At 38.5% G+C, this 17,759-nt stretch overlaps 1 protein-coding gene across 1 annotated transcript in view; it reads right to left on the bottom strand.

The window, feature by feature from the left end:
- Nucleotides 1-17,759, bottom strand: part of LOC306856767 (low-density lipoprotein receptor-related protein 1-like) — a 171,897-nt gene that overhangs the window by 10,778 nt on the left and 143,360 nt on the right. The window contains exons 69-82 of the mRNA XM_079396210.1: nt 17,557-17,673; nt 15,933-16,039; nt 15,684-15,816; nt 11,401-11,523; nt 10,583-10,705; nt 7,595-7,732; nt 7,367-7,498; nt 6,940-7,059; nt 5,386-5,657; nt 4,233-4,411; nt 3,926-4,032; nt 3,717-3,836; nt 2,872-3,048; nt 2,553-2,693 (exon numbers count right to left, since the gene is read on the bottom strand). Coding sequence (XP_079252336.1) covers nt 2,553-2,693; nt 2,872-3,048; nt 3,717-3,836; nt 3,926-4,032; nt 4,233-4,411; nt 5,386-5,657; nt 6,940-7,059; nt 7,367-7,498; nt 7,595-7,732; nt 10,583-10,705; nt 11,401-11,523; nt 15,684-15,816; nt 15,933-16,039; nt 17,557-17,673 — 1,989 coding nt within the window. The remainder of the gene's footprint in view (nt 1-2,552; nt 2,694-2,871; nt 3,049-3,716; nt 3,837-3,925; nt 4,033-4,232; nt 4,412-5,385; nt 5,658-6,939; nt 7,060-7,366; nt 7,499-7,594; nt 7,733-10,582; nt 10,706-11,400; nt 11,524-15,683; nt 15,817-15,932; nt 16,040-17,556; nt 17,674-17,759) is intronic.

Here is a 17,759-nt window from a genome sequence, read left to right on the forward strand (position 1 = left end):
GGACCAAAAAACATTACACAGAATCTCTTGGATTACAATTTGCAACTAGACGGATGCACTGTTACGTCCTCTAAAGTCAAAAATCTGGGTGTTATATTAGACAGCAACTTGTCCTTTGAAAATCATATTTCCCATGTTACAAAAACAGCATTCTTCCATCTTAGAAACACTGCCAAGCTTCGACACATGCTACCTGTTTCTGATACAGAAAAGCTAGTCAATGCATTCATGACCTCTAGACTGGACTATTGTAATGCACTGCTAGCTGGTTGTCCTGCATCTTCAATAAACAAGCTACAGATTTCCAAAATTCAGCGGCTAGAGTTCTTACCAGGTCAAGAAAATATCATATTACCCCAATTTTACAGTCTCTGCACTGGCTACCTTTTAAGTTCCGTATCATTTACAAAATATTATTACTTGCCTATAAGGCCATTATATATAATGGTTTAGCTCCTGCGTACCTAACTTGTCTTCTACCACGCTACAATCCAACCCGCTCCCTAAGGTCACAAATCTCTGGACTTTTGGTAGTACCTAGGATGGCAAAGTCCACTAAAGGAGGTAGAGCTTTTTCACATTTGGCTCCCAAACTCTGGAATAGCCTTCCTGATAACGGGTTCAGACACACTCTATCTGTTTAAATCTAGATTAAAGACGCATCTCTTTAGCCAAGCATTCACATAATGCATCTTATAATCTTGCACTGCAGTTATATCTGATCAAAAGTATATTATTATTATTCTTTAGCTTGGGTTGAACAAATAATTTTTACTTCGATGGAACAGCAGCAACGCTAATTATGTCTCTATTTGTTTCTCTGTTTCTGCCACGGGATGTAACTAGGAATTACAGAAACTTCAGTCTGGATCCAACCCTTAAATGATCTGAGATGACCGAACACCTGAGAAAAGATAATGCCAACCCCTCAGAGGATGCCAACGCTCAGACAACATACAGAATTACCAAATTTTACCATAAGTTAAATATATTAAGGTTCTGCAATATATAAATATATTGTGGAAAGTTAATTTCCTGTAGAGCTGCTTTGTAACGACTTGTATCGTACAAAGCGCTATACAAATAAACTTGAACTGAACATTTGAGGTCTTGGAGTTTTTACTAATGAACTGATGAGTTTAATCAGGTGTGTTTGATTAGGGAGACATGTAAAATGTGCAGTGTTGGGGGTTCTCCAGGACCAGGATTGGGAACCACTGAGCTACAGGAACACCTATGTCCTTGTCCATGCTCCAAGCCTAAATTCACTCCTGTAGAGGGTTTCATCAGGTACATGTGCCTGGCCCGAAGATAACTTGCGGTCTCTGTTTATTGGTCTGGCTAGTGACGCCGACTACAAACGCAAAGGTGATGAGTAGACTGATGTTGCGGAGTAGCTACCTACCATTAGCGACACTACTAACGTATCTACATTTTTCAGTAGCGTGACAGTAGCTCAGCTACTTTTAAAACAGTGTAGATTTTCCAGTAGCTAACTACTTTTTCCAACAAGCAGCAGTGTAGCGCACAACCAAAAGCTACATTCTGACCAAAGTCCCTTTAGTAATTTGGTTCTAACGAGTCATGAGCCTGTAATGCAGCGTCTTCTTCTGACTAGATCAGAAGAACTAAATTTGTTCATTACCGCCATCTGCTGTGAAATCACACGTTGCGGCTTCACACTCTGTTTACCAACAAGAGATTGTCTGATGATTTTGCGAAGGATGTACAGAAGTGGATATTTCACATGAATGAACTGTAATTTATGTAAAACAAAGATTAAAATGCGGTCAACATAGAATACTTAAAGGACATACAGGAGGTGAATAATAGATTTTTAAAACTGATTAATTTTCTTGCTTAATTGCACTCTATATACAAATATCTGTCCCCCCCACAGAAAACAAAATCGCGAGATACATTGTCATTGAAATGACTTGGAAAAAGTGTCCCAATCAACCTGAATTCACCCTATTCTTTGGGTGATTGCATTACAATATGCTGCTTTAATCCCCGAATACTTATAAATTCATTATAATTCTTCATTAGCAGTTATTCAGTTATTTGTAATATTAATTGTAAATAATAATAATAATAATAAAATAAATTTAATTAAATAAAAAAAAATAATTGAAAGTAGTTTCAATGTAGCTAGCTACTTTTTGATAGGAACTTGAGGTCTGCTAGCTACTTTTTCAGAAGGGTAGCTGGAATGTAGCTTAACTACTTTAATTTATGAGTAGCTTGTAGTTGGTCGAGCTATAGTTTCAGAGTAGCTTCCCCAAAACTGATGGGAACTATGATTGTTTTGCAGTTTCGTTTTATTTCCAAACCATTCTATTATTCTTGCACCTTTGACTGACACTCTGCTCTTATGTGTCCTCACTCCTGTCTCTGCACTGTATAGCACAGGAACACATTACGCCAGTCATACTGCACCACAGCCTGTCACACTGACTAAGCCATAAGATGTCAGTGTTCATTCAACAAATACCACATGAAACTGCAGCATCTGTTTCCTTTTTTTTGAAAGGTCACAGCTGTATACTCACAGAAAGGGGACAGCGTTGGGGTGGGAACCTCCACGCAGGTGCCATTGTCCAGTATTCTGCCGTTGGGACACATGCAGACTGGGCCGCTGGGGCTGAGCAGACACAACCACTCACACTTCTTCCTGTCACATGGGTTGGCCACTATGAAAAAAAACAGCACATGATACATGAACGGTCAAACTAAACCTTTTGTCTAAATTTCTCCCAGCAATTTTTTCTATTCTTCTATCAATCAAGAGGCAAAAACTACATTGATTATGCTTCGTGATTGAGTTCAAAAACAGTTCGGTTGGCTGACAGATTTATTTCCATGACTTACTCTCTGGCTGTTTGTAAGGGTGGTACAGGACCACATCTGTGGCGTGGTTTATTCCTGTGGTCAGATGCTCCACTGCACTCTTGCCAAACTTGTTGACGCGGAAGACAAAGTTGTTGTGATAGGTCACACCGTATATGAAATCCTCAAAGATGTCGATACTGAAAGGATGGTGCAAATCTGAGAGAGAGAAACTGTCGTTATTTTATATCTCAAGCTTTACAGAACTTCAAACTTAAGTGATACATTTACATTAAAAAATCGTATAATATAAATATTGTAGTTAACTAAAACTAAATCTATACAAAGGTGTTTTCGTTACCTGAAACACACAATAATTTAAATAAAATAAAATATAAAAATGTCAAAAAAGTCAAATGTCCAACATTTCATGTGCAGGTTGTTTGTTCATTAAGATGTTTACAATTCTGCATTAAATTATGAAGAGTTTCTGCTCACGTCTTGGCTCTAATGTATTATTCTGTTTAGGCTTTTCAAATACAAAATGAATAATAATTCATTTAAAATGTAATTCCTCTGGACTGATCCAGAGCTGTTTGAGGATGCACAAGTGAATTGAATTTTCCCAGGCTTGTTGTCCTAGTACAGTCAAACCAAAAATTATTCAGACACCAGATATCATTTTTTATATATTTTTTTTTTACCAGTGCTTGCGGGACACTATAGTTAATTTATGTTTATTAACATGTTAAGTGAAGATAGCAAAATAAAAGTGAACTGTGACATATTATACCCCAAAATTCTTCATACAGTGGACTGCCAGTAAAACTGATAAAAATTTGGGACAAAAAATTCTTTGACTAAATTGATCAAGAGAGTGACTCAACTGTTTTTAACACTGGTGACAGCTATGACCGGATCTGTTCCGTTCAGTCTGACGCTCCCGATAACAGAGAGTTTGGCATCAGCCCAGTACAGACGCTCATTGAAGTAATCCACAGCCAGACCTGGCAAACAAACCCAACAGAAGTCACGTTACCGGTGTCACAGGTGATGGAATCCGAGTGTGTGATGTTTGATTCACATGATGTCTGACCTGTGGGCCACTGGATGTTTTCATGCACCAGTGTCTCTCTCATGGTGCCGTCCATAGCAGCCGTCTCGATCTTAGGGTGGTTTCCCCAGTCGGCCCAGTACATGGTGCTTCAAGAATCAATGGTTAACATAGTTTTAATACAAAGTCAACTACTTATTTCAAGAGTGTTAACCCTAAGTATGAACTGTATAATTGACTTAGCAAGCACCACTAATAAATGTAATGTTGTGCAGCAAAATATGCTGAGCTAGTGCTGATGCTAAAGAATGCAAGGGAAGCATCCACTTTCTGTTGATTATCCGCTCACCCTCTCGGTGGGTCCACGACGATGGCGTAGGGCTCGTCAATCATGCCTGAGATGAGCGTCTTACGATTCCGTCCGTTCATCTGCGCCACCTCGATCACATCACGACCCGAGTCTGTCCAGTAGATGTTGTTGGCCACCCAGTCCACAGCAATCCCACGAGGCATCTTCAGGCCAGGGATCTATAACAAATCAAAGGTTAATTCATTTATTCCTTCTGTTAAATTCTGTTTTGCACAGTGTTGGAGAAAGCAACTTTTATTGTGTTACTCCCTAAAAAAGTAACTAATTACGTTACTTAGTTACTTTTCATGGAAAGTAATGTGTTGGGTTACTTTTGCATTACTTTTTAAATCTGACCAGGACTTGCTTGTTTGTTTTTAATAAAAAAATTATATTTTTGGCAAAAATAAAAGCCCTTTCACACCAAAAGTGAAATGGATCAGCCTCAGGCTGAAGGAAATATAACATTGATTAATAAAATGGGAATAAAATACATGTTTAATTATTGGGGGCATTGGTGGCCTAATGGTTAGAGAGCCGGACTTGTAACTTGAAGGTAGCGGATTCGGGTTTCATGTAAGGCAGGAATTGTAGGGGGAGCGAATGTCTGGCGCTCTCTCCACCCTCAATGCCACGAATGAGGTGAGACACCGAAACCCCAACTGCTCCCCAGGCGCCACAGCATTGGCTGCCCACTGCTCCTTTTGTGTGTGCGCGTGCATGTGTGTTTACTTCTCACTGCTGTGTGTGTGCACTTGGATGGATTAAATGCAGAGCACAAATTCCAAGTATGGCCACACGTCACGTCCTTTCCTTTATTGCAGGTTTGCATCTCGGGAAAACAAGTAACTGGCATCACATATTTGATAAAGTAACTCAGATATTTTCTTGTAAACTAAAAAGTAATGTGTTACTTTACTAGTTACTTGAAAAAAGTAATCTGATTGTGTAACTTGCGTGACTTGTAATGCGTTACCCCCAACACTGGTTATGCAATTATATTTTGCATGTTTGTATTGTTAGGGTTTTTTAGGGAGACTTCTGATAACAAATATCGGTTAGGAATATCAAAGGACTGTTTTTGGACAGGTTAAGTAACTGAAGCCGCAAGTCTCTCACATTCAAGTCACAAATGTGCTGTAACGGCACTGACCTCTAGATCAGTGACTCTGGAATCGGTTTGTCTTCGGTTGCGGTTTGAGTTCGGCGAGGCGGGTCCAGCAGAAGGCTGCTCGAAGGATGAGATTCTGCCCGTGTGCCAGTTGGTCCAGAAGATCCGTTTGGATTTGATGTGCAGGTCCATGGCGTCGATTCGTACATTGGCGTCTCCTTGGAAGGCCTGTTCATATATCCAGTTTTGCATTCCAGGATACAAACTGCGAATTTCATTATCATCTGCCACGTACAGAGCCTGTTTGTCACTGCCTAAAATGACAGATAGGGGCGTTACAGCACAATGACAGAAAGCAAATGTAATACTGAAATCAAGATAACAGCAATACACCTCAATAAAATAAATTTAGAACTTAATCTGCATACATACAATATACTCTCATATAGCGATATGAAAAATATAAAACATCTCAACTGCTGGATTTTTTTATTATCGCAAAATATAAACTATATTATCCCACAACAATATATTTACGGGGGTGGGGGGGGGGGGGGCAATGCTGTTTCATGCATTCGGGGTTGTTTACACTGTTAAAGAGTTGGATTCTCATGCTAAGTTTCAAAAAACGATTTGGAAGTATGACGGAGTATTTCTGTGCTAAAAATCTTCCTTCCGGGTTCGTACAACTTTTGGAAAGTTTTTTTCAATCATGGCTCTTCCTGACGTAATGAAGGGTGGAACAAAGTGCACACATCGACCGGAGCGAGAGCAAGAGCGCGCCCATCAACGCGCTGCACGGGACTCGCTCGGGAAGAATATCTCTAAAGAAGTGTGGTTTTGGTTGTGAGGGTAAGATAACCTTGTTCAGCTTCCCAAAAGTACCCTGCGTTATGTGAACAGTGGATGCAGTTTGTTTTCGGGGCAGCAGTGGAGTTTCTCTGTGTTTGTTTACGAACGTTTTATAAACAAGCCCCAGTTCGACGCTGGATTTGCACATCGTTTGATACTGAAAGATGGAGTCTCTCTCAGCTATAAAAGATCCCGGTCATGATTCGGAACTGCAGACGGTAAGTTAAACGGCATCAAATGTTGGTGATTGGCGCTTAAGTGCTCGTCACTCTTTAGCTCTGCCCACAGCGCGCCTCCAGGAGCTCGGCTGTTTTCAGAGAGAATCGTAAAGCTGTATCTTTCTTTTATTAATATGATAAAACGTAAGACTTTTTGGAGATATGAAGGATGCAGTATACTCTATAGGTACTCAAGATTAACATGAGATTGGGTGAAACTGCGTGTGTTATGCCCCTTTAATGTTGGATATATAGTACATCCAACTTTATCCGCATAGATACAGTATACTCACTTAAGAGATATACTTATATAACTTTGTTGTCACAAATAATCGATATTATCGTTCAGTTCAAATCTGCTAAACGTGACTATAAGGCAGATATTAAGAAGATATTAGGATACTGATATTAACATATGAAGATTTTTTAATCATTAAAATCTAGATTTGATGAAAAACTACCTTGAAACAATGCTTATTGTGAAAATATACAAACAGACTAGACTTGGCTGTAGTTTGAAACGTACTGTCAGCCTTGCAGGTGTCGTTCACTTTGATGAAGTTCTTGTGGCAGCTGCATTTGTGAGAGCCTTTAGTGTTGTTACAGATGTGAGAACAGATCCCGAACTGCTTGCACTCGTTCACATCTGTTGAGAGGGAAAAATCACAACGTGGACAGGCACAAAACATCAGATGTATGAAGTGAATTTTACAAGCATCTCTGCTGAGTGATTATATGATGGATTCATACTTGTTTGACACTGCTGGTATGATTTGTTATTAGCGCAAGTAATACAGATTCTATATTTAGTCCTAATTTTATGTGATTTTAGTTACATTTTTCTTGTCATTATTGGCTTTTTTTTAAACCAAATATTAGTTACTAATATATATATATATATATATATATATATATATATATATATATATATATATATAAATAAATAACGGTACCTGTGCAGGTTTGCGGGTGTGTTTTCTGGAAGCCGGGTTTGCAGGAGCAGAACGAGTCGGTTCCGTTCACCACACAGTGACCTTCATCTTCACAAATACTGCGGTTGTTATGGCATTCATTTAGACCTGAATCTGTTCAGAGACACAGAACAACACAAACAGACACTCAGTGAACCTCAATCTTTTATGTTTGACGAAAAAAGCTGTCAAACAATCAAGTAGACTCACTTTTCTTGTTGCAGTTGATCTCATCAGAGCCGTAGTCCTCACAGTCGTTGAAGAAATTGCAGCGTAGGTTAATGCTTATACACTTCCCAGTGCTGCAGGTAAACTCACCCTTTCCACAAACCGCAGGCGCAGGAGTTTCTGACAGGAAACAGGGACAAATTCACTTCAATAGACATTTACTAGCATAATCAATGGCTCATTCTCATTGGTGTCCTCATGACTGCTTATAATTAACAGAAATAAATTAATACATGAATGAATCCCTCACTTTCTGAATTCAAAATTGAGTGTTTAATCTTATTATACATTACTGACACTCTATCCTCCAATTTGATACTGTTAAGTGCTTTGACACAATCTGTATTGTTAAAAGCGCTATATAAATAAAGCTGACTTGACTTTCTGTTCAATACTGTTATGCTGTGTCATTTCCACCAGTAGTAATAATACTTTCTGCATCATATCTAAAGGATGTCATCATGAGGTAGGTTTCTTTGACAATCTTTTTTAATTTAATCATTTGCACTTATCTTGTCATTCTAGTCAATTTCAATATCAGATTTTTCTTGGTATAAAGTTACAGAAAAATATTCACTGTGGATCATGTGGTTGGGTTCAACTCAAAATATTCAACCCCAAAAACATGTGATGTAATGGTTTAAATACACAAAACATGTTTTGAAAGAGAAGCTCCATGGGTTCTTGATATATCTTCCAAAATACAAAGTGTAAAGGACAAGTGTTACTAGCAGATAATTGCTTTATTATTCAAATAATATGCACAGTATATGAATTCCATACTGAACGTATTGTGATTGAGTTGAAAAGTTGTAACACATTAGGGTTAGTGTTAGTAATGATAAATAACTACTGGCAAGGCTGTAACCACATATTTAGAGGACAAGATCCCCCATTTTCTATGGTGGTAAGAAAATGTCCTAAAAGTTCAGCAAAAAAAAATAAAAAATTCACACACATGTATATACTAGTGCTGTCAAACGATTAATCGCATCCAAAATAAAAGTTTTTGTTTACATAATATATGTGTGTGTACTGTTTATATTTATTATGTATGTATAAATACACTCACATACAGCATATATTTAGGAAATATTTATATTATATAAATATATTTAATATATAAACATACCATTTTTCTTAAATATATACATGCATGTGTTTGTATTTATATATACACATTATAAATATACACAGCACACACATATATTACAAACCTGATTCCAAAAAAGTTGGGACACTGTACAAATTACGAATAAAAAAGGAATGCAATAATTTACAAATCTCATAAACTTATATTTTATTCACAATAGAATATAGATAACATATCAAATGTTGAAAGTGAGACATTTTGAAATGTCATGCCAAATATTGGCTCATTTTGGATTTCATGAGGGCTACACATTCCAAAAAAGTTGGGACAGGTAGCAATAAGAGGCCGGAAAAGTTAAATGTACATATAAGGAACAGCTGGAGGACCAATTTGCAACTTATTAGGTCAATTGGCAACATGATTGGGTATAAAAAGAGCCTGTCAGAGTGGCAAGATGGCAAGAGGATCACCAATTCCCCCAATGCTGCGGCGAAAAATAGTGGAGCAATATCAGAAAGGAGTTTCTCAGAGAAAAATTGCAAAGAGTTTGAAGTTATCCTCATCTACAGTGCATAATATCATCCAAAGATTCAGAGAATCTGGAACAATCTCTGTGCGTAAGGGTCAAGGCCGGAAAACCATACTGGATGCCTGTGATCTTCTGCCCCTTAGACGGCACTGCATCACATACAGGAATGCTACTGTAATGGAAATCACAACATGGGCTCAGGAATACTTCCAGAAAACATTGTTGGTGAACACAATCCACCGTGCCATTCGCCGTTGCCGGCTAAAACTCTATAGGTCAAAAAAGAAGCCATATCTAAACATGATCCAGAAGCGCAGGCGTTTTCTCTGGGCCAAGGCTTATTTAAAATGGACTGTGACAAAGTGGAAAACTGCTCTGTGGTCAGACGAATCAAAATTTGAAGTTCTTTTTGGAAAATTGGGACGCCATGTCATCCGGACTAAAGAGGACAAGGACAACCCAAGTTGTTATCAGCGCTCAGTTCAGAAGCCTGCATCTCTGATGGTATGGGGTTGCATGAGTGCGTGTGGCATGGGCAGCTTACACATCTGGAAAGGCACCATCAATGCTGAAAGGTATATCCAAGTTCTAGAACAACATATGCTCCCATCCAGACGTTGTCTCTTTCAGGGAAGACCTTGCATTTTCCAACATGACAATGCCAGACCACATACTGCATCAATTACAACATCATGGCTGCGTAGAAGGAGGATCCGGGTACTGAAATGGCCAGCCTGCAGTCCAGATCTTTCACCCATAGAAAACATTTGGCGCATCATAAAGAGGAAGATGCCACAAAGAAGACCTAAGACAGTTGAGCAACTAGAAGCCTGTATTAGACAAGAATGGGACAACATTCCTAAACTTGAGCAACTTGTCTCCTCAGTCCCCAGACGTTTGCAGACTGTTATAAAAAGAAGAGGGGATGCCACACAGGGGTAAACATGGCCTTGTCCCAACTTTTTTGAGATGTGTTGATGCCATGAAATTTTAAATAAACTTATTTTTCCCTTAAAATTATACATTTTCTCAGTTTAAACATTTGATATGTCATCTATGTTGTATTCTGAATAAAATATTGAAATTTGAAACTTCCACATCATTGCATTCTGTTTTTATTCACAATTTGTACAGTGTCCCAACTTTTTTGGAATCGGGTTTGTATGTAAACAAAAACTTTTATTTTGGATGCGATTAATCGTTTGACAGCACTAGTATATACTAATATTTTCAGTAAGAAATTATACATGAAAATGTTAAATGTTTAGTGTAATGGCACAGGCAAAAAACATGCAAAAAAAACATGACATTTTAAATAAATCAGCCAAGAAATGTAGCAATTACTCACGGCAGTTGAGTTCATCACTGTTGTCTCCGCAGTTGTCAACACCGTCACATTGTTTAGACACTGGCAGACACACTCGGTCATTATGGCATCGGAACTGTCTGGTGGGAGGACACTGGAATCTCTCTGAAACACACACAGAATAAAAACACACCAGTGAAAATTCAGACGATTTCACCAGCAGAGTCAGACTGAACCCCAAACATTCAAAAGCTATATTTGATAGAGTTTGTGCAACAGTTAATGTAAATGATGATGTAAATGAAGAATCCTAAGGCCTGTTTCACACTTTTATTTTTTCACACCTTTATTAACAGGTTGCAATATTCACATTGCATGTAAAAGGTAACGTCCCTGACACATACACATACAGGTGAAGTATAGTAATATGCTGAACAGCATCCAGGAAAGAATCTGTTTAATATTTGAAACGTGAGGCTTATATTTCTAAATATTTACAGAGCGCAGTGGGCAGAATTCCATCAAATTACTTACATGTAAGAGCAATGAAGAAACACGATATCAGACTTATCTGAGATTTAAAATGATCAAACAATGCAAAATATCTTTCATCTGTGAACTGTTTAATTCGGTTACTCAAAAACAGGCACTGGCAGATGGGGATTTAATATATAAACCACCCCGGCTTCAATTTCACACAAATAAAATTACCCACATAAAATTACAAAGCCTGATGCAAGATTTGGGTCATATCATCCACCACTATTGTACTTCATGTACCACAGTTCTGGGAAATATTTAAGTGGGAGTCTGAAGAGAATATGAAGTGCTAATTGAGCTGAAAAAAATGAACTACTCACTGCACACATCTGGGTTCTCGTCTGAATTGTCTCCACAATCGTCCTCGCCGTCACACATCCAGCCCAGCGGCTTACACAGAGTGTTATTACACTGAAACTCATCCAGAGGGCAGAATCGACCCACTACACACAAACACACACACACACACACACACACACACACACACACACACACACACACGGGGTAACTCATCTGTATTCATTCCAGCACAACCACACAGCAATTACCGTGTGTGTGCGCGTGTGTGTGTGTGTGTGTAAAACACTTGGCAATGCATCTTCAGAAAGGCCTCCTTGAATACTAAAACCCTCTCCAGAGTCTGATCACTCTAATTAATGCTGCAGGCACTGGTTTATGGGTAATGCTGTTGTTTAAAGGAATCGTTCAACCATAAATACAAATTCTATCATTATTTACTTACTCTCATATTGTTTTAAATCTGTACGATGTTGAACAGTTTTTTTTTTTTCTTTTCCCTGCTCTTCACAAAAACACAATAAAAGCACCATAAAAGCAGTCCATACCACTTGTGCACTATATTTCAAGTTGGAATTTAACCTCTTCACCTTGTGTTAACTACACATACATACAAACATAGAATCTAGACAAGAACACAGGCAAAAAAAATATTTGATCTGATTTTGTACGTTTGCCCACTGACAAAGAAATGATCAGTCTATAATTTTAATGGTAGGTTCATTTGAACAGTGAGAGACATAATAACAAAGAATCCAGAAAAACGCATTTCAAAAAAGTTATACATTTATTTGCATTTTAATGAGTGAAATAAGTATTTGATCCCCGATCAATCAGCAAGATTTCTGGCTCCCAGGTGTCTTTTATACAGGTAAGGAGCTGAGATTAGGAGCACTCTGTTAAAGCGAGTCTCAGTTTGTTACCTGTATAAAAGACAACCAGTCCACAGAAGCAATCAATCAATCAGATTCCAAACTCTCCACCATGGCCAAGACCAAAGAGCTGTCCAAGGATGTCAGGGACAAGATTGTAGACCTACACAAGGCTGTAACAGGCTATAAGACCATCGCCAAGCAGCTTGGTGAGAAGGCGACAACAGTTGGTGCGATTATTCACAAATGGAAGAAACCGGGTGTGTCTCACTCGTACTGGAAAGTGAAGCTGCGGGCTCTTTGTTCGCCCCCTGGTGGCTGGCTCTCCATGTAAACGAATGGGACTTGAGTCATAACAAAAAAATTTACTACACTTCCAATACAATTTAACAAAATATGATTTTGGTCATTTAAGGTAGTTGTTATCATGCTGATATATGTTCAATTGTTCGTTTTTGTGGTAAGTTTGATTTTAGCTAGTAATTTAATGCTATAAAAACATGTCGTTATGGTTGATTGGATCTGCAGGAGTTTGGGTAGGAGTTTGATTCCGCGGCTCCACCTCACGACTTTACAGCATCATTTACTCACGATGGCAGCGGCCATACTGAGATGTTTTGGCTTCACTTTTCTATAGCGGAAGAAAGCTGAGACCAGTCGTCCATCTTTTTTTACAGTCTATGGAAGAAACACGAAATAACAAAAAATTTCCCTCGGACTGGGGCTCCATGCAAGATCTCACCTCCTAGAGTTTCAATGATCATGAGAACGGTGAGGATTCAGCCCAGAACTACACGGGAGGATCATGTCAATGATCTCAAGGCAGCTGGGACCATAGTCACCAAGAAAACAATTGGTAACACTACGCCGTGAAGGACTGAAATCCTACAGCGTCCGCAAGGTCCACCTGCTCAAGAAAGCACATGTACAGCCCGTCTGAAGTTTGCCAATGATTCAGAGGAGAACTGGGTGAAAGTGTTGTGGTCAGATGAGACCAAAATCCAGCTCTTTGGCATCAACTCAACTCGCCGTGTTTGGAGGAGGAGGAATGCTGCCCATGACCCCAAGAACACCATCCCCACCGTCAAACATGGAGGTGGAAACATTACACTCTTAAAAGTGCTGGGTTATTTCTGTAAACACATTGTTGGGTTTATTGTGCTGGGTCATAATTCTGGGTTGTTTGAGGTACTGTAAACACAGTTGGGTTGTTCATGCTGGGTCAAATGGACTGCAAGGGGTTCTTTCACCACTGAACACCTGGGTTGGGTTATTTTGACCCAACCGGTTTGTTTATTTTTCCTTGAATTTTCTGGATTCTTCACTCGTCTCGTCGTCAGATGGTCAAACAACTCGCAGCAAGCAGGATTATAAGGTAAATTAATATAATGATATGATTATTTACCTCTATTTTTAATAAGCTGTAGTAAGAGCACATTGATTTCACGGTTCATGTGATATTTGATCTGTCGCTGTGGGGGTTGACGTTAGCGTTATTCTGTGAATGAAGTAGCCGACTACATTTTTTTGTTGACAAAAAAGGCCTCAATCTCTTTATCTGTCAGACTGTTGTGTGTCATGTGTTCCCGCCTCTTATTTCCATATTTGGTTTGTTTCCTGTCCTCGTCTAGTGTGATTATTAGTTAATTCCATTCAGCCGTGTTTGTCTCTATCTATAATTATTCTGTGTATTTATAGTCCTGTCTGTTCAGTTTGATTTCGTCTAGTCTACTCGTCAGCCTTGCCTTATCTTGCCCTGCCGTGCCTTTATGTCTACATTAAAGACTGTTCATTTGAGTTTACTCCTCGTCTCCGTGTTCTTGTATCATCTCCGTGTGTGCACCGTGACATTATCATTATATAAAAGTTATATATATAAAAGTATATATATCCACCTCAGAGTCGCGAGGCGTGCAAAGTTTTATATTTTACCGCCTCATAGAAAAGGTATGAACTATCGTTAGGTCAGAAATACAGGGGTAAGTTCAGTTAACTTACTTTCTGTGTAACGTTTCTGTATGGCTTTGTAATGTTTTGTCATAATTACATTTCGCACTAAAATTGATCTTTTAAGGTCTTTTTTTTCCCCAAGCAAATGCCTGCGACGTGTCGAATCCAACAATAATTTATTTTCGTGCTCTTTTTTTCCTCAGGTAACGTTACCCTTGACGTTAAACCACGATATTACAGGTATGTAATATTATTCTTAAATATTGTTAAATGTAATATTGTCCACAGTATGCAAAGTTAGACTTAAGCTCTCATGGTCCTTTTACTCTTCCTCTATTTTAGTGAATGCTTTTGTTGCTTTAATCAGAACACAAGAGGTTTATCCAGGTTAACAGTAAGTTATAGAGGCCTTGTAAAATCATGTAAAATCATGTAAATGGCATTATTGAAAGTTTTAGACACTTGTGAAAAAATGCTGTAAAATGAGGATGCTGTCAAAAATAATGTAATAAATAGATTTTCTTTATCAATTAACTTCTGTTAACTAAATTAAATCAACATTTGGTGCGATCATCCTTTAAATTTAAAGCAGCTTTTGCCCTCGGTGCACTTGAGCAGAGTTTCTCATGAGCTTTGCCACAGTTCTTCTGGATTTAGTCCGTCTCAGTTAATAACTTGGAGAGGATCTGAAAGAGGAGTGGGACAAAATCCCTCCTGAGATGTGTGCAAACCTGGTGGCCAACTACAAGAAACGACAAGGGTTTTTCCATCAAGTACTAAGTCATGTTTTGTGAAGGGGTCAAATACTTATTTGACATTAAAATGCAGTTTTTCTGTATTTTTTGTTGTTATTCTGTCTCTCACTGTTAAAATAAACCTACCATTAAAATTATAGACTCATTTCTTTTTCAGTGGGCAAACATACAAAATCAGCAGGGGATCAAATCATTTTTTCCCTCACTGTATTAGTAAGTTCTTCAAAAAGTTTCTAAAGCAGCATACTGTACAAGTTACAAACAAAGTTTGTAATAGTAATAGTTCACCGATAAAATGAAAATGTGGAATGGGCGCCGTCAGAATGAGACTGCAAACACAATAACTCAAGAAATCCACACGAATCCAGTCTATCCGTAAACATCTTGTGAAGCCAAAAGCTGCATGGTTGTAAGAAACAAATACATCAAGATGTTTTTAACTTCAAAACCACTGTGTCTGGCTAAAATACAAGTCTTCTATCCATAATATTAAACATGCAGCTTTTCGCATTCTGACGGCACCCATTCACTGCAGAAGATCCACTGGTGAGCAAGTGATGTAATGTATTTCTCAAATAAGATGAAGAAACAAACACAACTACATCTTGTGTGGCTTGAGGCTAACTACATTTTTAGCAATTTCCATTTTTAGGTGAAATATTCCTGTAATAAATTACAGTTTTGGCTGAAGGTAATTCTGTATTTAGTGTGTTTTTGTGCAATTTTAACCTCCAGTGTCGCAGTTCTCCTCGTCGCTGCCATCCATGCAGTCGGCATCGGCGTCACACCTCCAGCGGAATGGGATACAGTGACCGTTCTTACACTGAAACTGGTCATTATCACACTTCACATCACAGCCGTGCTGCAAAATACACACACGGTACACACTGCAGTGAATATTTGCTATTCATTGATGAAAATTCTGCTGAGGTGTGTGTTTTCCTGAAGCAGGTGTGAATGAGGGGTTTTGTGACTTGCCTCATCAGACCCGTCAGCACAGTCATGATCTCCATCACACTTCCATCTGCCAGCAATACAGCGGCCGCTGGTGCAGGCAAACTCACTCTCAGAGCACTGCCTGGGCACTGACACAGCACAAATCACACCTCTGTTAGATTTCAACAATATCTTGTCATATTTTAGAATACAGTAGGGTGAATCTTACAAAGCAGTCAAATCAAATCCAGGTCACATTTCACAACATAGTCAAAAGAAAGAGATTTTGCATGAAACCAAAACTGTTGTTAGGCTAAAGATTTTTTGACATCATATTATTTATGAAAATAAAGCAAGTTTTCCATGGAAGCCCATTTCCGCCACTGAATAAAAAATAAAAAAGGTTACTGCGACTTTTTATCCAACAATTCTGACTTTTTTTCACAGAATTGTGAGATGAAAACTGGCAATTGCGAGTGAAAGTCCAGTTTTGAGTAGGGGCTGATATGTTTTTGAGTTTATATCTCACAATTCTGACTTTACAACTTGCAATTATGAGAAAAAAATAAATTGTGAGATAAGTCACAATTACCTTTTTTATTTTTTATTCAGTGGTGGAAACGGGCTTCCATAAGTTTTCATCCCAATTCTCATCCGTAGTACAAAAACAATGCTTATTCTCATTACAGTAATTAAATAAATAAAAAAGTTTTCTTGAATTGCTGAGTATTTATACACAACTGTTCAATTGTTTGGGGTCAACAAAGATTTAAAGGAGGAAAGTTTAGGAGGAAAATGTGCTTTGATGTCATAAAAAAAAATGACAAAAAATCTTAATGGTCCTAAAACCAAGATGAATTTTCTAAAAACAAAAGGCAATTGTATGCCATGTAAAATGTGGCATGGATTTTTTTTTTTCTTTCTTGACATTCACTCAGAAGGGTCTCATTAGATCACTTCAGCTGTAGAAGCAGGGGGTTTTAGATAATATGATTGTTAAGGGCATACATCTTAAACCAGAGGCACAAGGACAGATGGAGGTTTGGGTGTTTGGGAGCAGCAGGCAAAAACATCGAATCCAAACCATAACTGCTCAAAAACGGCAGGAAAAGGCTTAACAGTGGCTAGCTGCTGAGTACTGGAAAAGGCTCATTATTAATCATTGATTATCATGATTATATCTTCTTTAACCATTTACATAAATTGCTGTCTTCTGTTTTTCATGCACAGTGAAACAGAAAAGAGCATTCAAGCCTCCCAGTGTCACCAGCAAGCAGCCACTGAAGGAGATGTTCAGGACTGAAGTGGACATTTGAAAATGGAAACCTACCTCTAACCCACATCAATGTGGCAGTGTGAAATGAAGAATAAACAAGATGCAGACACGTAAATGACTGGACGAAACAAAAACATGCACAAAGGAAAAAAACTTCTCTCGTTCATTAAAATGTGCTCATGAACAAATAAATGAGAATGACATCGATCAGGTTTTTCGGTTCATTTTGTATTGCTGAGTGCAACTTGTCTGAGAGCCTAACAGCAGGGCTTTATTTCAGAACGTTCTGTTCCTGCTGCCATTGCTGGGATGTAAGGTGAAGCGTGTCTCTGGATGTGTGTGTGCCTGATGTTCATCCGGACCCATGGGCAGTGGGCGGTGGAAACCTACCACACTTATCCTCGTCCGAGTTGTCCCCGCAGTCGTTGTCATAGTCACACTGCCAGCGGCCGGGAACACAGCGATTGTTTTTACAGCGGAACTGATATGGCTCACACGTCCTCTCATCTGCATATATAACCACAACATTAATGCTGTTTGATTCTACAGCGGCAGCGTCTAAAATAACTCAATTATACAAACTTTAATATTTT

This window comes from Barbus barbus (assembly GCF_936440315.1).
Source record: "Barbus barbus genome assembly, chromosome: 37".
NCBI classification, from domain to species: domain Eukaryota; kingdom Metazoa; phylum Chordata; class Actinopteri; order Cypriniformes; family Cyprinidae; genus Barbus; species Barbus barbus.